General features: G+C 52.7%; 1 protein-coding gene across 1 annotated transcript; it reads right to left on the bottom strand.

Moving 5' to 3' along the window:
* Positions 1-240: 240 nt before the first annotated feature.
* On the bottom strand, positions 241-10,111 carry LOC8053275 (cartilage oligomeric matrix protein). The gene is made up of 9 exons (XM_029984171.4): positions 8,981-10,111; positions 7,369-7,628; positions 6,342-6,578; positions 4,916-5,147; positions 4,292-4,540; positions 3,497-3,765; positions 2,862-3,016; positions 1,990-2,228; positions 241-1,415 (listed from the first exon to the last, which is right to left on the bottom strand). The coding sequence occupies exons 1-9, from the start codon at positions 10,109-10,111 to the stop codon at positions 1,050-1,052; spliced, it is 3,138 nt and encodes a 1,045-aa protein (XP_029840031.2). The 3' UTR covers positions 241-1,049.
* Positions 10,112-17,504: the final 7,393 nt, after the last annotated feature.

The following is a 17,504-nucleotide window of genomic DNA, read 5'->3' as shown; positions in this document are numbered from 1 at the left end:
GCCCTCCTTGACTGTGAATTCCCGTCGTGTGTCGCGGTGATGAACCCGCACGTCCTAGAATAAAAGATTCATGTACAAAGAAAAAACGAACAGTGCGCGCCAGGAAATGGCTGGGTCGACATAATCGGTTTTATTATTACCGTTCAAACTACAGAGAGAGAGAGAGAGAGAGAAAAGAGCGGAAACTTTTCTTTACCGGAAACACCCGAAGGACAGTCATTCAAAGACAAGGAATTTGCTAACACATGAGGAAGTCCTCTTCGAAAAATTTCCTTCAGAGACCTAGAGATTGAACTGACAGTCAAGTATTCGAAGACACTCGGAAAGACGCCCTTTTTCGTAACCTCACCGACAAAAAAAATTTTTTTTTTTTGTTCTGTCAGTCGTTTTGACAAAGAGAGCAATGTACATACCCCTCGAGCTAATTGCGGCGACCGTAGCGAAGCACGTGCCAACAACTCTCCACTTGCGGCCAGCGGCGGAACTTCGTTACGTCTACGACGCTCTGATCGGCTCGCTCGCAGGGGTTGTTGCTTCTCCTCCTTTGACAGGTTATGCAGAGCGTAGCGCGTACGAGCCCATTTTATCCATTGACAGATAAATCTCGGACGCGTATTGGGGTAAACCCACGGGGCAGAATCTGACGCCCTGAATGGCCCATTTCGAGCACGTCAGGACCGCGCTATTCCGCTCCTTTCTTCTTTTGAACTACACAGCCGCACCAGGGTTTACGGAGGTATGAGGGAAAGGGGGGGGGGGGGGGGGGGGGGAGGGGGCGAGGCTTAGTTGAACGCGTTTCAGTGGTTCCGCCGCTAGGCCTTCACCTGCTCGGACCAATACCACCTCGAAGACGAGGGCTACGCCTTTAGCTTCGCTTACGTCATCACCAGCGGATACACGCAGAGCCGCCTAGTTTGCTTCAGAAGGCGGTGACGCCAAAACGGACCCGTCGGCCGCTTGGGGCGGGTCCGGGAGGGGGGGATCCACAAGCGGTGACGTCACGAGCAGCAGGCCTCGTCTCGTAGGTGGTATTGCTCGCGGACTCCCGCTCAGACGAGGTTGTTGTTGACGGACGGCACGGGCGTGAGCGGCAGCTCGGACGGGGTGACGTTGTCCCTCCGCGCCTTGGCCCTCAGCTCCCGGGGCAGGTCTCTGTAGGCGGTCTCCGGGAGGGCCTCGTTGCACCGGTAGACCAGGTCGGACCAGATGATGGCCTCCTGGGAGAAGCAGAACACTCCGAGGCGTCCCCCTTGCAGCGTCGAGTCGTACACGTTGCCGGAGTCGGCGACCAGCTGGTCCCCTTCGAAGACGCGCAGGCGCACGAGTCCCAGGGCGGGTCGGTGCAGCAGGAGCCAGCGGTAGGCCACTTTCTCCTTCCAGCCCACGTTGCGGGGGTCGCGCCACAGCAGGCGCACCTGGGAGAACCGGAAGAGTTTGACGCCAACACCGCCAGGCCCCATAAATTTTATCGAACCCACTTCGAACACATCGCTAAAAGCAGCCTTCCAGTCCACGAAATTGTCATTCACCACGAAAGTGAGAATATATATATATATATTTTTCAAATCAATGTAAAAAAAGAAAGTGGTGGATTTATCGACTTTTGGGTAAATGAAGGTGAAGAAAAAGTAGAAAAAGAATCGTTTTGAATTTGCTCTGGTTCCCTCCTTTGTTCACTCAAATGCAACGACCCACAATAACTCTTTTTTTTTTTTTAATTTTGACTTGAAAGAGGTTAAGCTTCCTGTTTAGCGATTGGCAAACATTACTTTTATTTGATTGATGCATGCCTCCACTCTCATACTTTCGCAGAATAAATTAATCACTTCGCTCACTTTCATTATGAATTAAAGTGTAACATGGACTGTCGATTTCTGTGATTTATCTAAAGCGGGGTCGGTCCTTCGGGAACACGCGGCGGAGTAAAGGGAACCGCCAGCCAAGACTCCCGAGAGCTTCCAGTCTCAGGGCCAGCGTTCGTGAAGGTACCTGGCCGTGCGTGTCTCCCGTGTGCCAGAGCGCGTTGCGGAGCGTCTCCCCTGGCCCGGTGTCCGAATTGACGAGTTTGAGCTGGATACCAGGCTCCGCGACGGCCCTGAACGGCGTGGCCTGCCAGTACGTCTGGCTGCTCTTCTTCCACATGACGGCGTAGAAGCGGCCGTTGTCCTGGTAGCCGAACACGAAGCCCACGTAGTCGTCGTCCACTTCGGTGTCCACGAAGAAGGTACCTGGGAAAGGTGCATAGAGCGGACCAGCTGATGCTGATGACACGCCACTGGAGGAGCGGACAAGGCTTGAGTCAATATTGATCCGCTGTTACGTGTGTTGTACGGAGAATACTCTCGAAGGTAGTGAGAGATGGAGATATAGGCAAGGATTGAGACAATGCCGATGGTCCGTCTGTCACGCATTTGGTATTGCGGGTACTTCTGAAGGTACTGAGAGATGGATACAGGTGACGTTTAAGAAAACACCGCTGGTCCGTTGTGACGCATGTGGTACAGAGAGCACTTACTAGAGGTTTAAGACAATACCGACGATCCGTTGTGACGGATGTGGTTCTGAGAGTAGTGAAGGCGCTGAGAAATGGAGACAGACAAGGCTCGAGATAGCGCCGATGGTCCGTTGTCACGTATGTGGCAATGAGAGTACTCGTGAAGATAATGAGATATGGAGACATTGACAGTGCTTAAGACAACACCGATGGCCCGTTGTGACGTATGTTATGTACTGAGAGCATTCCTGAATGAACATAGAGATGGAGAGTCTGGAGACTGACAAGGCTTGAGGCAATACCGATGGCCCGATGTGACTCATGACGTACTGCTGACAGCGTGCTGGTCGGGGGGCAGAGGGCTCACCTTCGAAATCGACTCCTCCGAATTTTTGGTATCCGACCGCGAGTCCGGGGTCTGAGTTCATGGTTTGCACTATCTCGGCGCCCTTGTTGTAGACCACCCAGTGGGGATCTATCTGGGAGTCTCCTTCGGGATCCAGCACCACTGTTTGATACGCCCTGAAGAAAAGCCAACAAAAACAAAATGCAGCGGTTTAGATCGATAAACTGCGTTTAAGGAGGGGAAGGGGGGTTGAACACTGGTCTGTTGGTTACCGATTGTAGTGTAACCCTCCACATAAAGAAAACAAAACAAATAGGCATATGTTTTGCGTTTGAAGCTAGAAATCCTGGTTGATCGCATTCGACAGATGTTGATTTATTTAGCTGCAAGAGCCTGTTCTTTGATTATATTTACGGAAGAGCTTGAGAATAGCGACAAATGTGGCCCAAACACGTATGCTCTTTCCGAAAACATAGACTTTTTTTGGTGACTTTTTTGTGATTGATGCATGTTTTGGGACTAACAATTATTACAAAAATCAGTAAAAAAATTATGCCTTTATCTTCGTCCCGGTGTCCGCCCATCCACGACTTCTGTGGCGCCATAAGACGCACGAACATCATGATCATGGTCATCGCCGTGCACTCGATGATCACCTGAAGTCCGTGGCGTAGACGCGCCTGTTGTCCGGGCAGACGTCCAGCGGATCTGGGATGGAGTCTCCGTCGAAGTCCTCCTTGCAGGCGTCTCCGACGCCCGTCCGGTTGGTGTCCCGCTGGTCCGGGTTGTACACGAGGGCGCAGTTGTCCGCCGAGTCCGGCACGCCGTCGTTGTCCTTGTCGAAGTCGCACGCATCGCCCCGGCCGTCCTCGTCCGTGTCCAGCTGGTCCGAGTTGGCGTCGTCCGGGCAGTTGTCCCACGAGTCCTGGGTGCGGTGTTTACGCGGCCCGTCACAAAAAAATCTCCACACACTAAAAAAAAAAAAGAAAAAAAAAAAAAGAACTCTGTTTGGAAGTTTAGAGACAAGTTCGTTCTGCCGCATGCAGCTTGGCTACATTTAAAAGATAATACAGTCAGTGCGCAGGAGAGCTGGTAAAAGCTTACCACGATGTCTCAGGTTCAATTCGTCGTGGTAAACCTAAAGATAGTTCCACAAAGTTGGCTGAGGGGACACTCCTTATTTCGTTTCGGAGTGAGCACTCGGACTTCACCCAATTTCAATAATACCAAAGAAAACAAAAACAGATACAGTTTAAATTATCAGCAAAAAGTAAATTTCCATCTTTTAGGTGCCAAGCGGACGGAGGGCGTGTGGAACGCCCGAACGAAGGGCTGAAGGAGTTGACTGGCGTGCACGCGCAACGAAAGCTCTGCGAAAGTAGACCGTGCGTGCCGAAGGCCGGTCATCCGAAAGAAACAACGCCCCGCCGCTGTGACCGTGTAGTGCATACCTGTATGCCGTCGCGGTCCCTGTCGATGTTGTCGTCGCAGGCGTCTCCCACGAGATCCCTGTCGGAGTCGATCTGATCGGGGTTCTTGGCGCGCGGGCAGTTGTCGCACGCGTCTCCGAGACCGTCGCCGTCGCTGTCGCGCTGGTCCGCGTTGGGCGTCGTCGGGCAGTTGTCCCTCTCGTTGAGAACGCCGTCGTCGTCGGCGTCCGGGTCGCACAGGTCGCCCAGGCCGTCGCCGTCAGAGTCGACCTGCGCGGGGGAGGAGGATAGAGCTGCTCGGCGTCATCTCCCGACGGGTGCGGGAAGCGTGCAATCGACAGCAGAAGGCCCGGTAACGATTACTCGTCGCTCCTATATTTTTAAGGCTTGTTCACACACTTGCGACTGGTTACGACCGTGTTCATTAAAAACATCCGAAAATCTCTTACTACAATCTATTGGGTAGCAGCCCGACATTTGTTTTCGCGCTTCATTCCTTCTTTCTTAGCTTGACAAAAGTAGTGACAACTCAAATATGGCGACACTTTCGCCCTACGAGTCACTTCATAGATGGCACCAGCGTGCCACTGCGTGTTCCGTCGTCGAAAGAGACCGCGAGAACTCGGTCGTAAGCAAACGCAAAACCTGGTCCGGGTTCGGCACGGTGGGGCAGTTGTCGCAGGCGTCGCCCAGGTGGTCCGGTCCGTCCGGGTCGGTGTCCTCCTGGCCCGGGTTGGCGACGAGCGGGCAGTTGTCCGGGCTGTTGAGCACCCCGTCGTCGTCGGCGTCTTCGTCGCACGCGTCGCCCGTGCCGTCGCCGTCCGCGTCCTCCTGGCCCGAGTTGGGCGTGCCCGGGCAGTTGTCGGCACGGCAGCGCCTGCACCACGACACCGTTGGAAAAGGGGGCGTTGATTGTCGATCGAACCCTACCGAAGGCCGAGGTCGATCCGGTTCGAATTTCGAACGCAAAGTTCGACAGATGTTCGCGTTTTGGTTATGCGCTAAATGATTCCCTCGTTGTACGGGCAGCCTTGACCGCAGTTGAGTCACCGTTCACTGCAGTTACGCGTCATCACACTTACCTCACCGTGCTCTCGGACAGCTATTTCAAAAGTGAAGAGTGCGCATGCGCAGCTTTGATGGGCGCTCAAGATGTCCAAGCGCCCGTGCGCCCGTAGCTTTGACTGCACAGCGACAGAACGTTGTTCAAAAGTATCGTGTGGTGACTGTGGCTTAGCGTAACCGCAGTCAAGTGTGCCCATTTGACTGGGGTATTGCACGGACACTCTTAACTGCAGTTACGCTTACTCACAGTTACTATACTGTTGAACCACGTTCTGTGGCTACGCAGTCAGAGCTATGGGCACAAGTGCTCTTGCGCATCTTGAGCGGCCATCGGAGCTGTGCACGGGCACTCTTCCCTTTTGAAATAGCTGTCCGAAAGTATATATCCGGTAACTGTGGTTAAGCGTAACTGCAGCTAAACGCCACTTAACCGCGGTCAAGAATGCGCGTGTAAATAGGGTGTTATACCCGTGCCACACGGGCAACTCGAATGCCATTTACAACGAAGGACATTAGAGCGGACGGCCAATCAGCGCGCGACACTCCGGGCGTGGCGCATTCCACGCGCGACAGATTGCGAGCTGATTCGGCGATCACACAGATGTCATTCGTTGTAAATGGCATTCGAGTTGCCCGTGTGGCACGGGTATTAGTTTCTTCAATGCACACCACCAACTCGCCCAAATTTCAACACTTTATCGGGTCGTACCGAAAGCAAGGCATTCTATACCTGAGTCCCACTAGGGCGACAAACGGAACCTGCCGACGCCGACAAGCCTGAAACACGTGCAGCATGCACGCGAAGGCGCCTTTGGCAGGCCGGCAGAACCTGCGAAAGATACCCTGCTGCACGTGTTTGGGGGCTTGTCGGTGTCGGCTGTTTCCGTTTGTCGCTCTAGTGGGGCTCGGCTATAATCAGAGGACCCGAGTTCTCCCTGGTTCGGCTGCTTCAAAGCCCCCTTTTCCTGACCTACGCGCACGTTGGCTCCTTCCTCCGCGAACCCACCGGTGTCCACAGGGCAGCGACGCGTCGGGCCATCCGTCGAGGTCCCTGTCGGTGCCGCACAGGCGTCCGTCTCCGGCCCAGCCGACGCGGCAGCGGCAGGCGTACGTGCCCGAGCCCCTCCTGGGCAGGCAGTCGGCGTTGCCGTCGCACAGCGAGCCGTCCGGGCAGGTGCCCGGCCGCGGGTGGCAGCCCGCCGTCTGGTTGCCCATAAAGCCTTCCAGGCACTCGCCGCACACCCTGTGGACGCGACGCGAGAGAAAAAGAAAAAAAATTCTTTCTTAGACATGCCGTTTACTGCAAAGGAAGCTCTTACTATCGGAATTAAGTGGGGAAGTTGTGACCCTATGACGTCAGAACTCCATGACGTCACAGCACCAGGACTTTATGTTACAACGTGACGATTTCCCCGCTCAATTTAGCGGGGTAATTGACGTCTCGTGACGCCATGATATCAGGTGGCTCCACGATAGGAAACTGACGTCACTTTCCCCGGCTAAATTTGACGGAGAGATGGATGTCACGTGACACCGCGAGGTAAGGTGATATCGTGACGTCATGCCGCCCGACGAACGCGAGGAAGAAAGGCCCGCGGAGCGTTCCCATATAAAACGTCCTTCGATTCATGTCCCTGTCAGCGATCACGAGGAGCGTTTACTGGCAGTCGTATAGTGGTGCGCCCTGCGGCTAAGCGCGTGCAGACATCGTTCGCCAGATACCTTTCGCAGACGACCTTTGTCCACACAGATCGGACTCATGACATGTAGATGCTTCCTCTAGAGTAATGAGCGATTTTTGAGCATAGAAGGATGGATGGATGGATGAATGCGGCTGAGCACTTTGGATCGGGCGGTAGCTTATGCCACCTAGCCATTTTGTTTTACCATTTAAGCTTAGAATATTTAAATGTGAAATGTATATTCACTCCGCACTGCACAGAAAGTGGGGCTATAAAACCCCCTTGCCATCAGTTAATAAGAAAATACCTAGAAGTGGGCGTATAGAAGCGCCCTCTGTCGGACGTGGTCACCTGGAGCCCGGCGTGTTGGTGCAGCGCGAGTGCGGGACGCAGCCGCCGTTCCTTCCGTCGGCGCACTCGTCCAGGTCGTGGCAGTGTTGTCTGGCCCTGCGCGCGAACTCCAGGCCCACCCCGCGCAGCTCTCCGCCCTCGAAGCCCCGGGGGCAGGGCCCGCAGCGGAAACCGGGCGACTCGTTGATGCAAGCCACGTGCGGGTGGCACGGGTTGGCCGCGTCGCACTCGTCCACGTCCTCGCAGTGGGAACCGTTGCCCTGTTGGAGGGAGAGAGATGGCGCCCGGGGGCGACGTCCTTATGCCCAGGATTTCGTGATTAACTTTCCTCCAAACTCAAAAATGTGCGTTTTTTTTTTTTAGCTTGACTGTTTGTTGGTGTCTGTGTTTGGTGCCACACAAAACGTTGGTGTTTAGCGGGGCGTAAAAGGGCCGTGCATATCATTTGTATGACCCATGTGACCGTCCTACAAGGTAGAGACAGGTCTCGGACAGTGTACGCGGACCGTCTTTTGTACGGTATATTAGCTGTGCGCCTGCGGCTTTCAGCGTATGAAAGGGAGCTCGCTGACAGTTCGCGTTAGTCGTGTCGGCTTGCGGTGTTTGTCGCGTGTCGCTCAAGTGGGGCAAGGCCTCGAGGTCGCGATCCGCGGAGACGGGAACAGCGCATGACGGCCGCCGTCCGCGCAGACAGAGCGCCGCATGCAGTCGTGAGAATCGATCTTGTGACCGGCAGGAGGCGGCCTGGGAGAGTCTCTATCGATTGACGGAGCGTAACTCCGCGGCCCGTCTCACGCGATCTGGGGCGTGCGTTTCACACGCTTGCGCCGGGATGGAGAGGGGGACCGGTCCAATAATTTAGGAATTACGGGAAGTAGAGCCGCCGATGCGGTTCCTGCTTGTCCGCCCTGCTCAGTTTTGGCGGTCTCTTAAGGTTTACTCCGGCCTTTTATAGTAAGCGACTTAACTGCAGTTCACCAACGAGTTAGTATTGGTTTACTGTATTTGTTTTAATTATTTTTTTTGTATGTTCCGGGTGATCACGAAGCTCGAAAGCGCGAGCTGGGTATTACAACCTGAATAAAAAAATTAATGCGGGCGCGTTCGTATTGTCCTCGGTGAAAAAAAAGGTAGGTTTTTGAGGGGAAGTCTGTCCGCTGCTATCATAAGCGCGACACGCGTGCACCTTTAGAGCCCTGGGAGGTTGGACCTTGTCGAGCTGGGAGCGTTGCATTGGACACGGCCTGCGCGAACGTAATTTCGCGTATAAAGCGCCCGAGAACGCTGCTCTGGAAGCTGGGCTGTTGGTCAAGGTTTCTTCGGATTCCTATGGCTAGGTCAGGTTCCCCCCGGATATGCGAGGTAGCGTAAAACGATTTCTGTATACTCAAAGATGCAACAGACCGCGGGCGAGCTGGGGCGGCCATCTACAGCAACACTCGCAATATCGTTTTTATATGGGCAGTTAGTTCTTTGTGTTCTATATACTCGACGACGGCGAGCTAATGTTTACCGTCTACAGCAACATTTGCAATCACGTTTTTGGATAGGCAGTTCATCGGCTTCATCCACGCTTTCAGACATTGCAGTCTACCAGCAATCTTTAGGATACCTGAAATCCTTCGGGGCAGGGCCCGCAGACGAATCCGCTTCCTCCTGCCACGTTTTTGCATTCGACTCCGGGAAAGCAAGGTTGCTCGTTGCACCGGTTGGTCCGGCGACAGGTGACTCCATCGCCCGCGTAACCAGGAGGACACGGGCCACACTTGAATCCGGACCTGGTGTCGCGACACGACACTCCTCGGAAGCATGGCTTCTCCGAGCACTGGACAGCCGCGACGCCGATGTTGATGACGTCGTCATCGTCGCCTCGCGAACGGCAGAACTGACATCGGGACAGGACTTCGGTGAGCATCAGCAGCGCTCGCGTCTGGACTTCAACAGCCTTCTTGGACTCTTGCAAAAGTTCCAGGAGGTCGATCAAGGCCCGCGTGGCGAGGCGGTTGTCGTTGAGGTCCTCTCCGCCGTAGCCTCTGGAGTTGACGTCCCGCTGTGGTGGTTCAGAGGGCGTCGCTGCCGCAACATCTGGAAGACTAGAGGCCTCCCGGCGACGGCAAGAGGTGGAGGCCCTCCAGAGGACGTCTACGAGAGGAACGTTTTGCAGGGTGTCCACGCGAAGGCGCTTGTCCCGGAAGACCTTGAGACCCGTCGCTTGGCGTGCCATGTCTCGAAGCGGCAGCGAGAGGGACAGCTGCTGCTGTGGTTGGCAGTCGAGGAAGACGTGGATTTCCGTGGGCTGCTCTGAAGGTACATCGCTTGCCGGTGTGGAGAAGTGGAGAATGACCTCTCGCGGTACTCCCGCGACGTCTACAATGGACGATGGGCTGTCTGGGTCGGTGGACTGGAGCTTGAGCCGTCGCTGTGAGCCTTCGAGGGCCAGACGTAGACCATGTGTCGTGGCTCCGGTGAACTGGAGTTCAAGAAGAGCTTGCTCTTGGCTAAAACGGGGCCGTAGAGGCGCCTCGCGGAGGACGACTGCCAGTACTGACGACGTGTTGGACGGTAACGTGCCGATAAGGCTGTGCCACAGCGCTGAAGACAAGGCGGCGTCGTGTGTCAGGTACGACCTGTGCGTTAGGGATGTGCCCTCAGCTAAGGTGGCTTGGACGGATGCCGTGGCAATGAGGATGACCACGGTGACGGCGGGACCACGGACGTGGTTGGTGTTGTGCTTCGGCTTCATGGCGTCTGGCTTGAATCGTGGCGTTGCCGGTCTATTTTGAAGAAGGACGTTTGATTCGCTGATTGGACCGGGGGATGGCGGTGGAGCGGAGTCAGCATCTGGTCTCGCTCGGGCGCGCTGTGGCGCAAGTGTAGACGTTGGCCTTGCGGACGGATGTGGGTCTAGAAGTGGTGTTATTGGTTGGTTTGGCCTGCCTCGTCGTTCTTGATGACCGAGGCGTCGACGGAAGGCCCTTGCTGTGCGAGTGGGGCACCGTTTGGGGGACGAACTTTTTATTCGTCGGAAAAGCTCGGGAACGTCGACTGTCTGCGGTGCTTTGCTTTTTGTTAGTTCGAAGCTTTGCGAGGAGGTTTTCGGGTTATGATTTTTTTTCCTCCCTCCCTTTTTTTTTTTTTTTTTTTTTTTTTTTTTTTTTGTTTGTGGCGGAGCTGATGTGCAGGAAGGGTGGGAGGTGAATTCGCGCGTTTGGCAGCCCCGCTAGATCCGTCGGGGCAATGAATGGATGGTCTCGGAGTCGAGGGTCAGGCGCTGAATGAATGCATCGCCGTTGCGTGCACTTGGCCGTGGCTGGGTATGGACGCCGCTACGTTGGCTGGGATCTGCGAGGGCAGTTCCTCACGGTTTGACGTTCAAGTTCGTGGTGGCCATCTGCGGTTGAACTGTCGCTATACGAAAATGAGCCACTCTGATTCTTCGTCAGACGCCGATATCAGCGCATGCGCAGTTTGTTCCGGAATGCCCGTCGTACCGTATCCTATGTGCGAAAACTGTTCCCTAAAACTCTATTAGCGAGTCATCACGGTAGTACGTTACCACATGACGAGGGAAATCGGCAACAGTCCGCGGCGAGCCGAACTTTTTTTTTTTGACTATGGTGCTTGAGCCGAAAACGAGCTTAGTGTCCTTGGCGGATTCCAAGTCATTAACCAGGCCTCCAGGATCGCCGTAATTTCCGGTCCTGGTCGATATTTGCGCGGCCAATTGTGTGGACCAGTTCCGCGCCGGTTGATGACGTCGTCAATGTGTGCGCACTGTGCGTTCTTCTGTGTGTCTAGCATTAGAAGAAAAAGAGAAAGAAAAAAGTTTTACGCATTGTTCATACGTTGCGCGAAGTTGATTGTCAGATTAAGTACCGATGCTTTTGGCGTTTGAAACGTCTACGTCTTGATAAGACGACATATACGTAATCTAGAGTGAACTTACCATATATCTTAATTCTGTACCAAACGGGAGAAATTAGTAATGGTCAGCGAGGAGCTGGAATTTGTTTTACTACGGTTCTTGAAGTGAAAACAAATATATGGATGTCGCAAATCTCCTGAGGACCGAGTTCTATCAGGGTCGAACTTTTAACATAAAGTTCGACCATTCTGCGCATCCGCGGACATCGAAAACGAGCTGGCGAACACGATAAGAGGGGGCGCAATGTTTATCGGGTTTATCGTTTTGTTGTTTCACATTAATAAACAATCTAAGCTTTAAAAACATTTGTTTGATTTTCTTGGTTCTCTACCGCGTAACGTTGGTAATCGTTTCATAAAATTTTAAACGCACTACCGTAGGATTTTTTTTAAAACCAAAATTCGAAACTTGCGTGTAGAAATCCGGTGACACTGTTCATAAATCAAACTTCGTGTCTTCTTTATTTTTTTTTTTTTTACATTGATAAGCTTTTACAATTTAATCCAAGTCGTCTGATTTTGTCAAAATGTTTCAAAGGTTAACGAACCTTCGACCTTTCGGCGAAATTGGACGAACCAGGTGAACCTCGAATTCGACAGAAGTTCGCGACACCCGTCGTTGGACGCTTGGAGCTTCTTCGCGGGGGTCCCTCGTCGTCATCGTCGTCGCGAGCGCAACCCGAAACGTCGCGTGTGTCCCGCCGCGCAACCTGCGCCTCGACGACGAGAGTGCGGCGCGTGTCGCGTGTCACTCGTCGCGTGTCGCGCATCCGAGTGTCGTGCCGCATGGTCCGCTATCCCGGTGACAGTGGCGAATGTCCGGCGGAAAGACCGTGTGAGTCCAGCTGTCTTGCTTCGCTGACTACCCCCCGCCCCCCGCACCCCCTCCCTTCTGTCTGCGGAAGTATTTACGTACACTCGATACGGCTTAGCGCGGACACGACATCGGAAGTTTTCTGCACTTCACTCAGAATATTTGTGAGCACTAAACTCTGCCCTGAGGGAGGACTTTAGGTTAAGAGTGAAATAGAAGCTCCTCCCACCTCTTTCCACTTTAACGGAGAGAATGCTGAGGAAGAGGCGACCTCCTCTCCAGCGTTCGCTCTGCTAAATTGGAAATGGGTGACAGGAGCTTCCACTTTACTTTTAATTGGTCACCGACTATAGTTGTTTTTATGGCAGCTTTCGGGAGAACAGGAAAAACTGGTGATCGCTTGTTCCCGATAGCAGTGTCGTGCTGTGTAGGTTTGTTCGTTGAAGTTGGCAATCTTACGTCACGTGACTTATAGAGGTACAACTGAGGTGGCTGTTGTATGCTGAATACACATGGCAGTAATGTAGTTTGTGCCACTATGGGTCACATGGTCAGTGCCACTGCGCGTCACGTGACATTACTTTGTCACGTGACTATTTTTGCTCATGTGGCACCGAAGCGCTGCACTTTCTGCATGTACCCTGTTGGAGTTGTGGAGTTTTCTGACGCTTGCATAAATTGCTGTTACGTGGAGCTGCCATGCATACACCAACACGCGGCGCTGACGTCATGCCGCTGCCGTGGTACTGCTTTCGGCACGTGCGCAGATGCTTCACTTCTCTCGAATCTGATTTCTGCACGTGCCCAGTGCCCTCACCTGACGTGGGAAGACGCGCGCTTATTTGTAGATACTTTGCTGAACCTCAAATTAAGCGGAGTTTTATTCCATATTGATTATGGTGAATGGTTTGGAAACTTTTTGGCGTTCTTTAGTGCATGTCTATTGTTTGAATCCACCACTCGCTTGTGCGGCAGCGGCGAATATTCTGCTTACTCAACATACTCGGCAAACACTGGTTTCTGTTGCCACTGGCTTTACTTGCTATCATCCCTGTTTCGTCAAATCGTCTAAGTAAACTTCCCCAACTAAGTGGGACAACCTCCTCACGGGAAACCCCCCCCCCTCCCCCCTTCCCCCTCCTCCTCAACTTAGCAGAGCAAGCTTTGGGAAAGGAGGCGAGTCCCTCTGCCCCTCTCCAACATTGGCTCTGCCAAGGTGGAAAAAGTGGAGGACTTTGTGGCAGGAGCTTGTTTGGCTTTTTTTTTATAATAGCAACAGGGTAAAGTAATAGCAGTAGTAATATTTATTTTGGTTCAGGAGAGCCATGGTGCCGCAGAAAGGCACTTACCCACACCATGAAGGCCCACGCCACCGTATCCATGGATGATTTGATCAAATAGTGCACAGTTGGCAGAGAGGTGTTTGAAACAGGCAGGGGTAGGGATTGAACTCTGGAATCCCTGAATCCTGCAACACCAAGGCTGAGGGTGACAGTCGCACCACATCCATCTTTTTCTCTCATATGTTTTGCACATTGTATCTCGTCGTGAGATGTGTGTCCGAAAATTCCGGAAGTTAGTTATGTTAACACACCATCAAATTCCAAGCTAGTTTCCACTTAAAATTTGGAGATAATGTAAAACTGGAGGATGGGCGCTCCTTGGGTCAGCAACGTGTAAAGATATGTCCTTTGTGTACTCCCGAATGATAAAAAATTGAGGGGTTTGACCTTGTTGGGGAACGGGCAGATGCTTGGTATTATGACAGGCAGGGCAGGGCAGGGCGGAACAGGGCAAACATAGGCTAGCATAAGCTAAGGTAGGTTAGTTTAGGTCATATTCAACAAAAAGAAAACACTGTTTGCAGGTAACTTTTTCTAAATCATCACCAGTGTTCCTTTTGATTTGTAGACCATGACCTGTCTGTACAGTCCCATCTTGAACTCACCCGATGCCTCTCCTCTGTGCAGTGTCGCGACGAGCAGTGGCGAGTCATGTCGCTCGTCAAGCGACTCTGCCTCGTCGGCGCCCTGCTCCCCAGAGAGCGTCCTCAGCGACTCCGGGGGAGCAGAGGGCCTCCCGGACAGTGCCCTGGCCTCCTCTGGAGACCGCCGGAGAGGGGAGGAGGACGACGAAGAGGAGGATGAAGACGACGACGACCGGCGCCTTCACCACCACCGTCTCAGGGACGACGCCACGACCATTGGTGGCGGGTCTCCCGCGCCTACCACGTCCGACCCCTGCTTCGCCCTGTCCAGGCTTCTGCTTCTTCAGCAGCACTGCGGCGGCAGGGACGCCATCCCGGCGTCGCCCTCGGACCTCAGGAAGAGGGACCGGAGGCTGGTGGACGAGGTCGTTGCAGCGGCCACATCGTCCAGGGGCTCGTCCCGAGGGTCAAGGTCCTCCGCCGATCATCATCAGCAACAGCAGCAGCAACAGCAGCAGGTCTGCACCACAGCTGTTGTGCCCACGTTGGCCAAGGATGGACGATCCGAGGAGGCGGCCGGTGCTGAACAGGAGGTGAGGACCACATCCGGGCATCTACCAAGTTCAAGATTATTCTAAATGCATAGCGTGTGTAGGGCCAACTGTCGGGGTATTCGTGCCCATGCCTGGCATGTAGCCTTGATTGTGACGCTATACCGATGACGCCACGGTGGTAACAATTTCTGTCTGACCGCCGTACTAAAGCGGTGACGAGTCTCAAGAGGCGTTTCTTTTTCTCCAGGAATATTTGGTAGGAACCAAGGGGTTTTTGAGACGGAGGAATCGACATGAGGTGTTTAGGTCTCTGCAGCACTGTTGAGCTGCCATGACCTAGATCGAGCTCTGTAGACAAACCGATCAAGGTGGTTTTCAATGCATCAGTCTATGGCCTTAAAGCGGCGCTGTTTCACAATATGTCAGATGGTGCAGAAGCGCCCATTGCCTTATTCGACATGTTGTGCAGACAGCACACCACCCTGATCGGTTTGTCCACGTCGTAACACCCAAGGGTTGCAGTTATGTCTGTTGTGGATTATATTTTGTCTTCGGAGTGTTTATACGAAGAAGATTTTTTTACCTCTCCCCTTCTGACCAGAGCAAAAATAAAAAGGGAAAGACCACCGATTACACTCTAAATGCTATTTCAACAGGTGGCAGCAGTGTTTTTGAAACTCGTCCTTTATTTCTCGTCGTCGTATAGGTACACCTTTACCTTCTTTTGTGTGTTGTTTGCTTCCTTACTTCAGTGAAAGTAATCGGTGCTTATTTCACTAAAGTCAGTACATTGATATTGACAAGAATTCAACTAAGGAAGATAAATTGCAGTAAATGGAAGAGGGTGGAGATATAGTTGTTTATTGATAAATCTTGTTTCTGCTGTCATTTATGGCTTTCGAATCACATATTTTAGAAGAAACAAATTATTGTGAATGGTCCCTATATTGATTCTGCCCTTCTTGAACACACTGTTCTTGTAATCATTATGCTTTGAGTTCACATGCCTTACAACATACCAGGTGCAAAGAAAGGTGAAGAAGTGATCTGGTATTGAGTGCCCTATTTACAGTAAACATTGAGCAGCAATCTTTGAGTCAATAATTTTTATGAGCTTTTGGCTTAAGCTATTCGCTACTGCGTGGGTCATGCGCTGCCGAGCCGTCCATACCGCATGTTTTCCCCTAAAACAGGGCCACACTAGGCGTGACTGTTTTGCTTGTATAATAAGCTTTTACGGTAAAGCTCAGTGCACAAAACAAGGAAACATGTTTATTTACATGCTTAAGTGGTTTGTTCAAGTCTTTAAATCAATAGGCCGTCACAGATTCTTTTCCGTACGAATAATCTCAAAGCAGTCCATTCTCAGTCGCGTAGGCGTTGTAGAACCAGTGCGCTTTTGTCGTGATCCGGACTCAGAGCTGCTGCTAGAATCGCTCCAGTCATCAACAGAATCCTCCGAAAACTCACTATCCTCACCAGACGTCCCGTCATCATCGCTGTCGTTGAGGGTATCTATTATTTCATCGTCAGAAAGGCCACAATGTACACTGGACACTGCCATCATCCCCAAGCAGGCAGCAATCAAGTAGGAAAGACGACACACAAAAGAACAAGCTCAAACAAACACAGTGAACAGAACGACCCTTGCCATTTGTTGGCAATGTATCTAACTACACTATCCCAAGTCTACATAGTACACCATCTATGAATGGCTCTTTAAAACAAATTCATGCAGACTGGAGAATCGCCGGCTTTCGAGATATGGCCCCTGACGGCACGCCTGGCGATTCGCCGGCTTTGGTAGCGAATGGGTTAGCTGTGCTAGGTACAGAAATTGTAACACTTGTTTCGGAAGAAAGTTGTACAGATCACCCTGTTAGGCAGGTTTAGCACAAGAAACGTGTGTGTGCAAAACGTCTATTGACAGTCTGTTCTTTCCCTTTCTTGTTTCTCGTGGACTTTTAGGAGGCAGAGAAGCGACAAGACAATGAAACTCAGCCCCCTCAAGACACGGTCGTCGAATCAGTGGTTCGCCGCTGCGTCAACTGGGTGGCGTCCCGGCTCGACCTTCAGCAACACACACACCACCAAAACAACCATCATCAACGCCATCAGCAGCAACATCAAGGCCCACAGGCGAGCGTGGCCGCCAGCTCTTCCGTTCCAAAAGACAACGCAATTCCATGCCCCGCGGCCGCTACAACACCGTCGTCTTCGTCGTCGCCATCATCTTCTGTGTCCAAGTGTGTCGTGACATCATCTGTGACGTCAACATCGTCAGTGTCGTCATCATCTGTGTCATCGGCGACGTGCCCATCGCCTTTAGTGACGCCGACGTCTTCGTCGTCGCTTAGGAACAGTGCGGTATCCTCGTCTGTGCACTCGTGTCGGTGGCTGGACTGTGACACGCACCTGCGCAGCGAGGAGGAGTTGGGCGACCACGTGCGCCATGCTCACGTGGACATGCAAGCGAGGGACCAGGGATTCTACATGTGCCGTTGGCAAGGGTGCAAGGTGAGCTCACTTCGCTTGTTATTCAGTGGGGGTGGAACTGGTGGCGGCCGTTCAGTGGTGTCACCTGGTTCGTCGGCACTGCGAGGTGATTGTGCACAGTCACGCGTGCAACGGTGCTAGGGGTGAGTGTGTGTACATCGGTAGGAACATCCCATCACGCTGGATCAAAGATGCAGACTGAGAGGACGTATGACGGTCTGTAGCTGTCTTTCAAGCCGCCCAGTGAGTCGTAGCTTATCTCTCTCTGCAGTGCAAAAGGCATGGCTTCATTGACTCTCGCGAAATAAGGGTCCATTGCCGTCGTACTCCACCAAACAGTATGAGCTGTAACAATTTATCTGGTGGCTCGTTGCTATGCCTGTGGTTGCCACAACCTTCATTATCTCTTGGTTGGTGAAAA

The sequence above is a fragment of the Ixodes scapularis genome, unplaced genomic scaffold, assembly GCF_016920785.2.
Source record: "Ixodes scapularis isolate PalLabHiFi unplaced genomic scaffold, ASM1692078v2 PGA_scaffold4__175_contigs__length_147842914, whole genome shotgun sequence".
Lineage (NCBI taxonomy): Eukaryota > Metazoa > Arthropoda > Arachnida > Ixodida > Ixodidae > Ixodes > Ixodes scapularis.
This window is presented reverse-complemented; position numbering and strand designations above follow the sequence as displayed.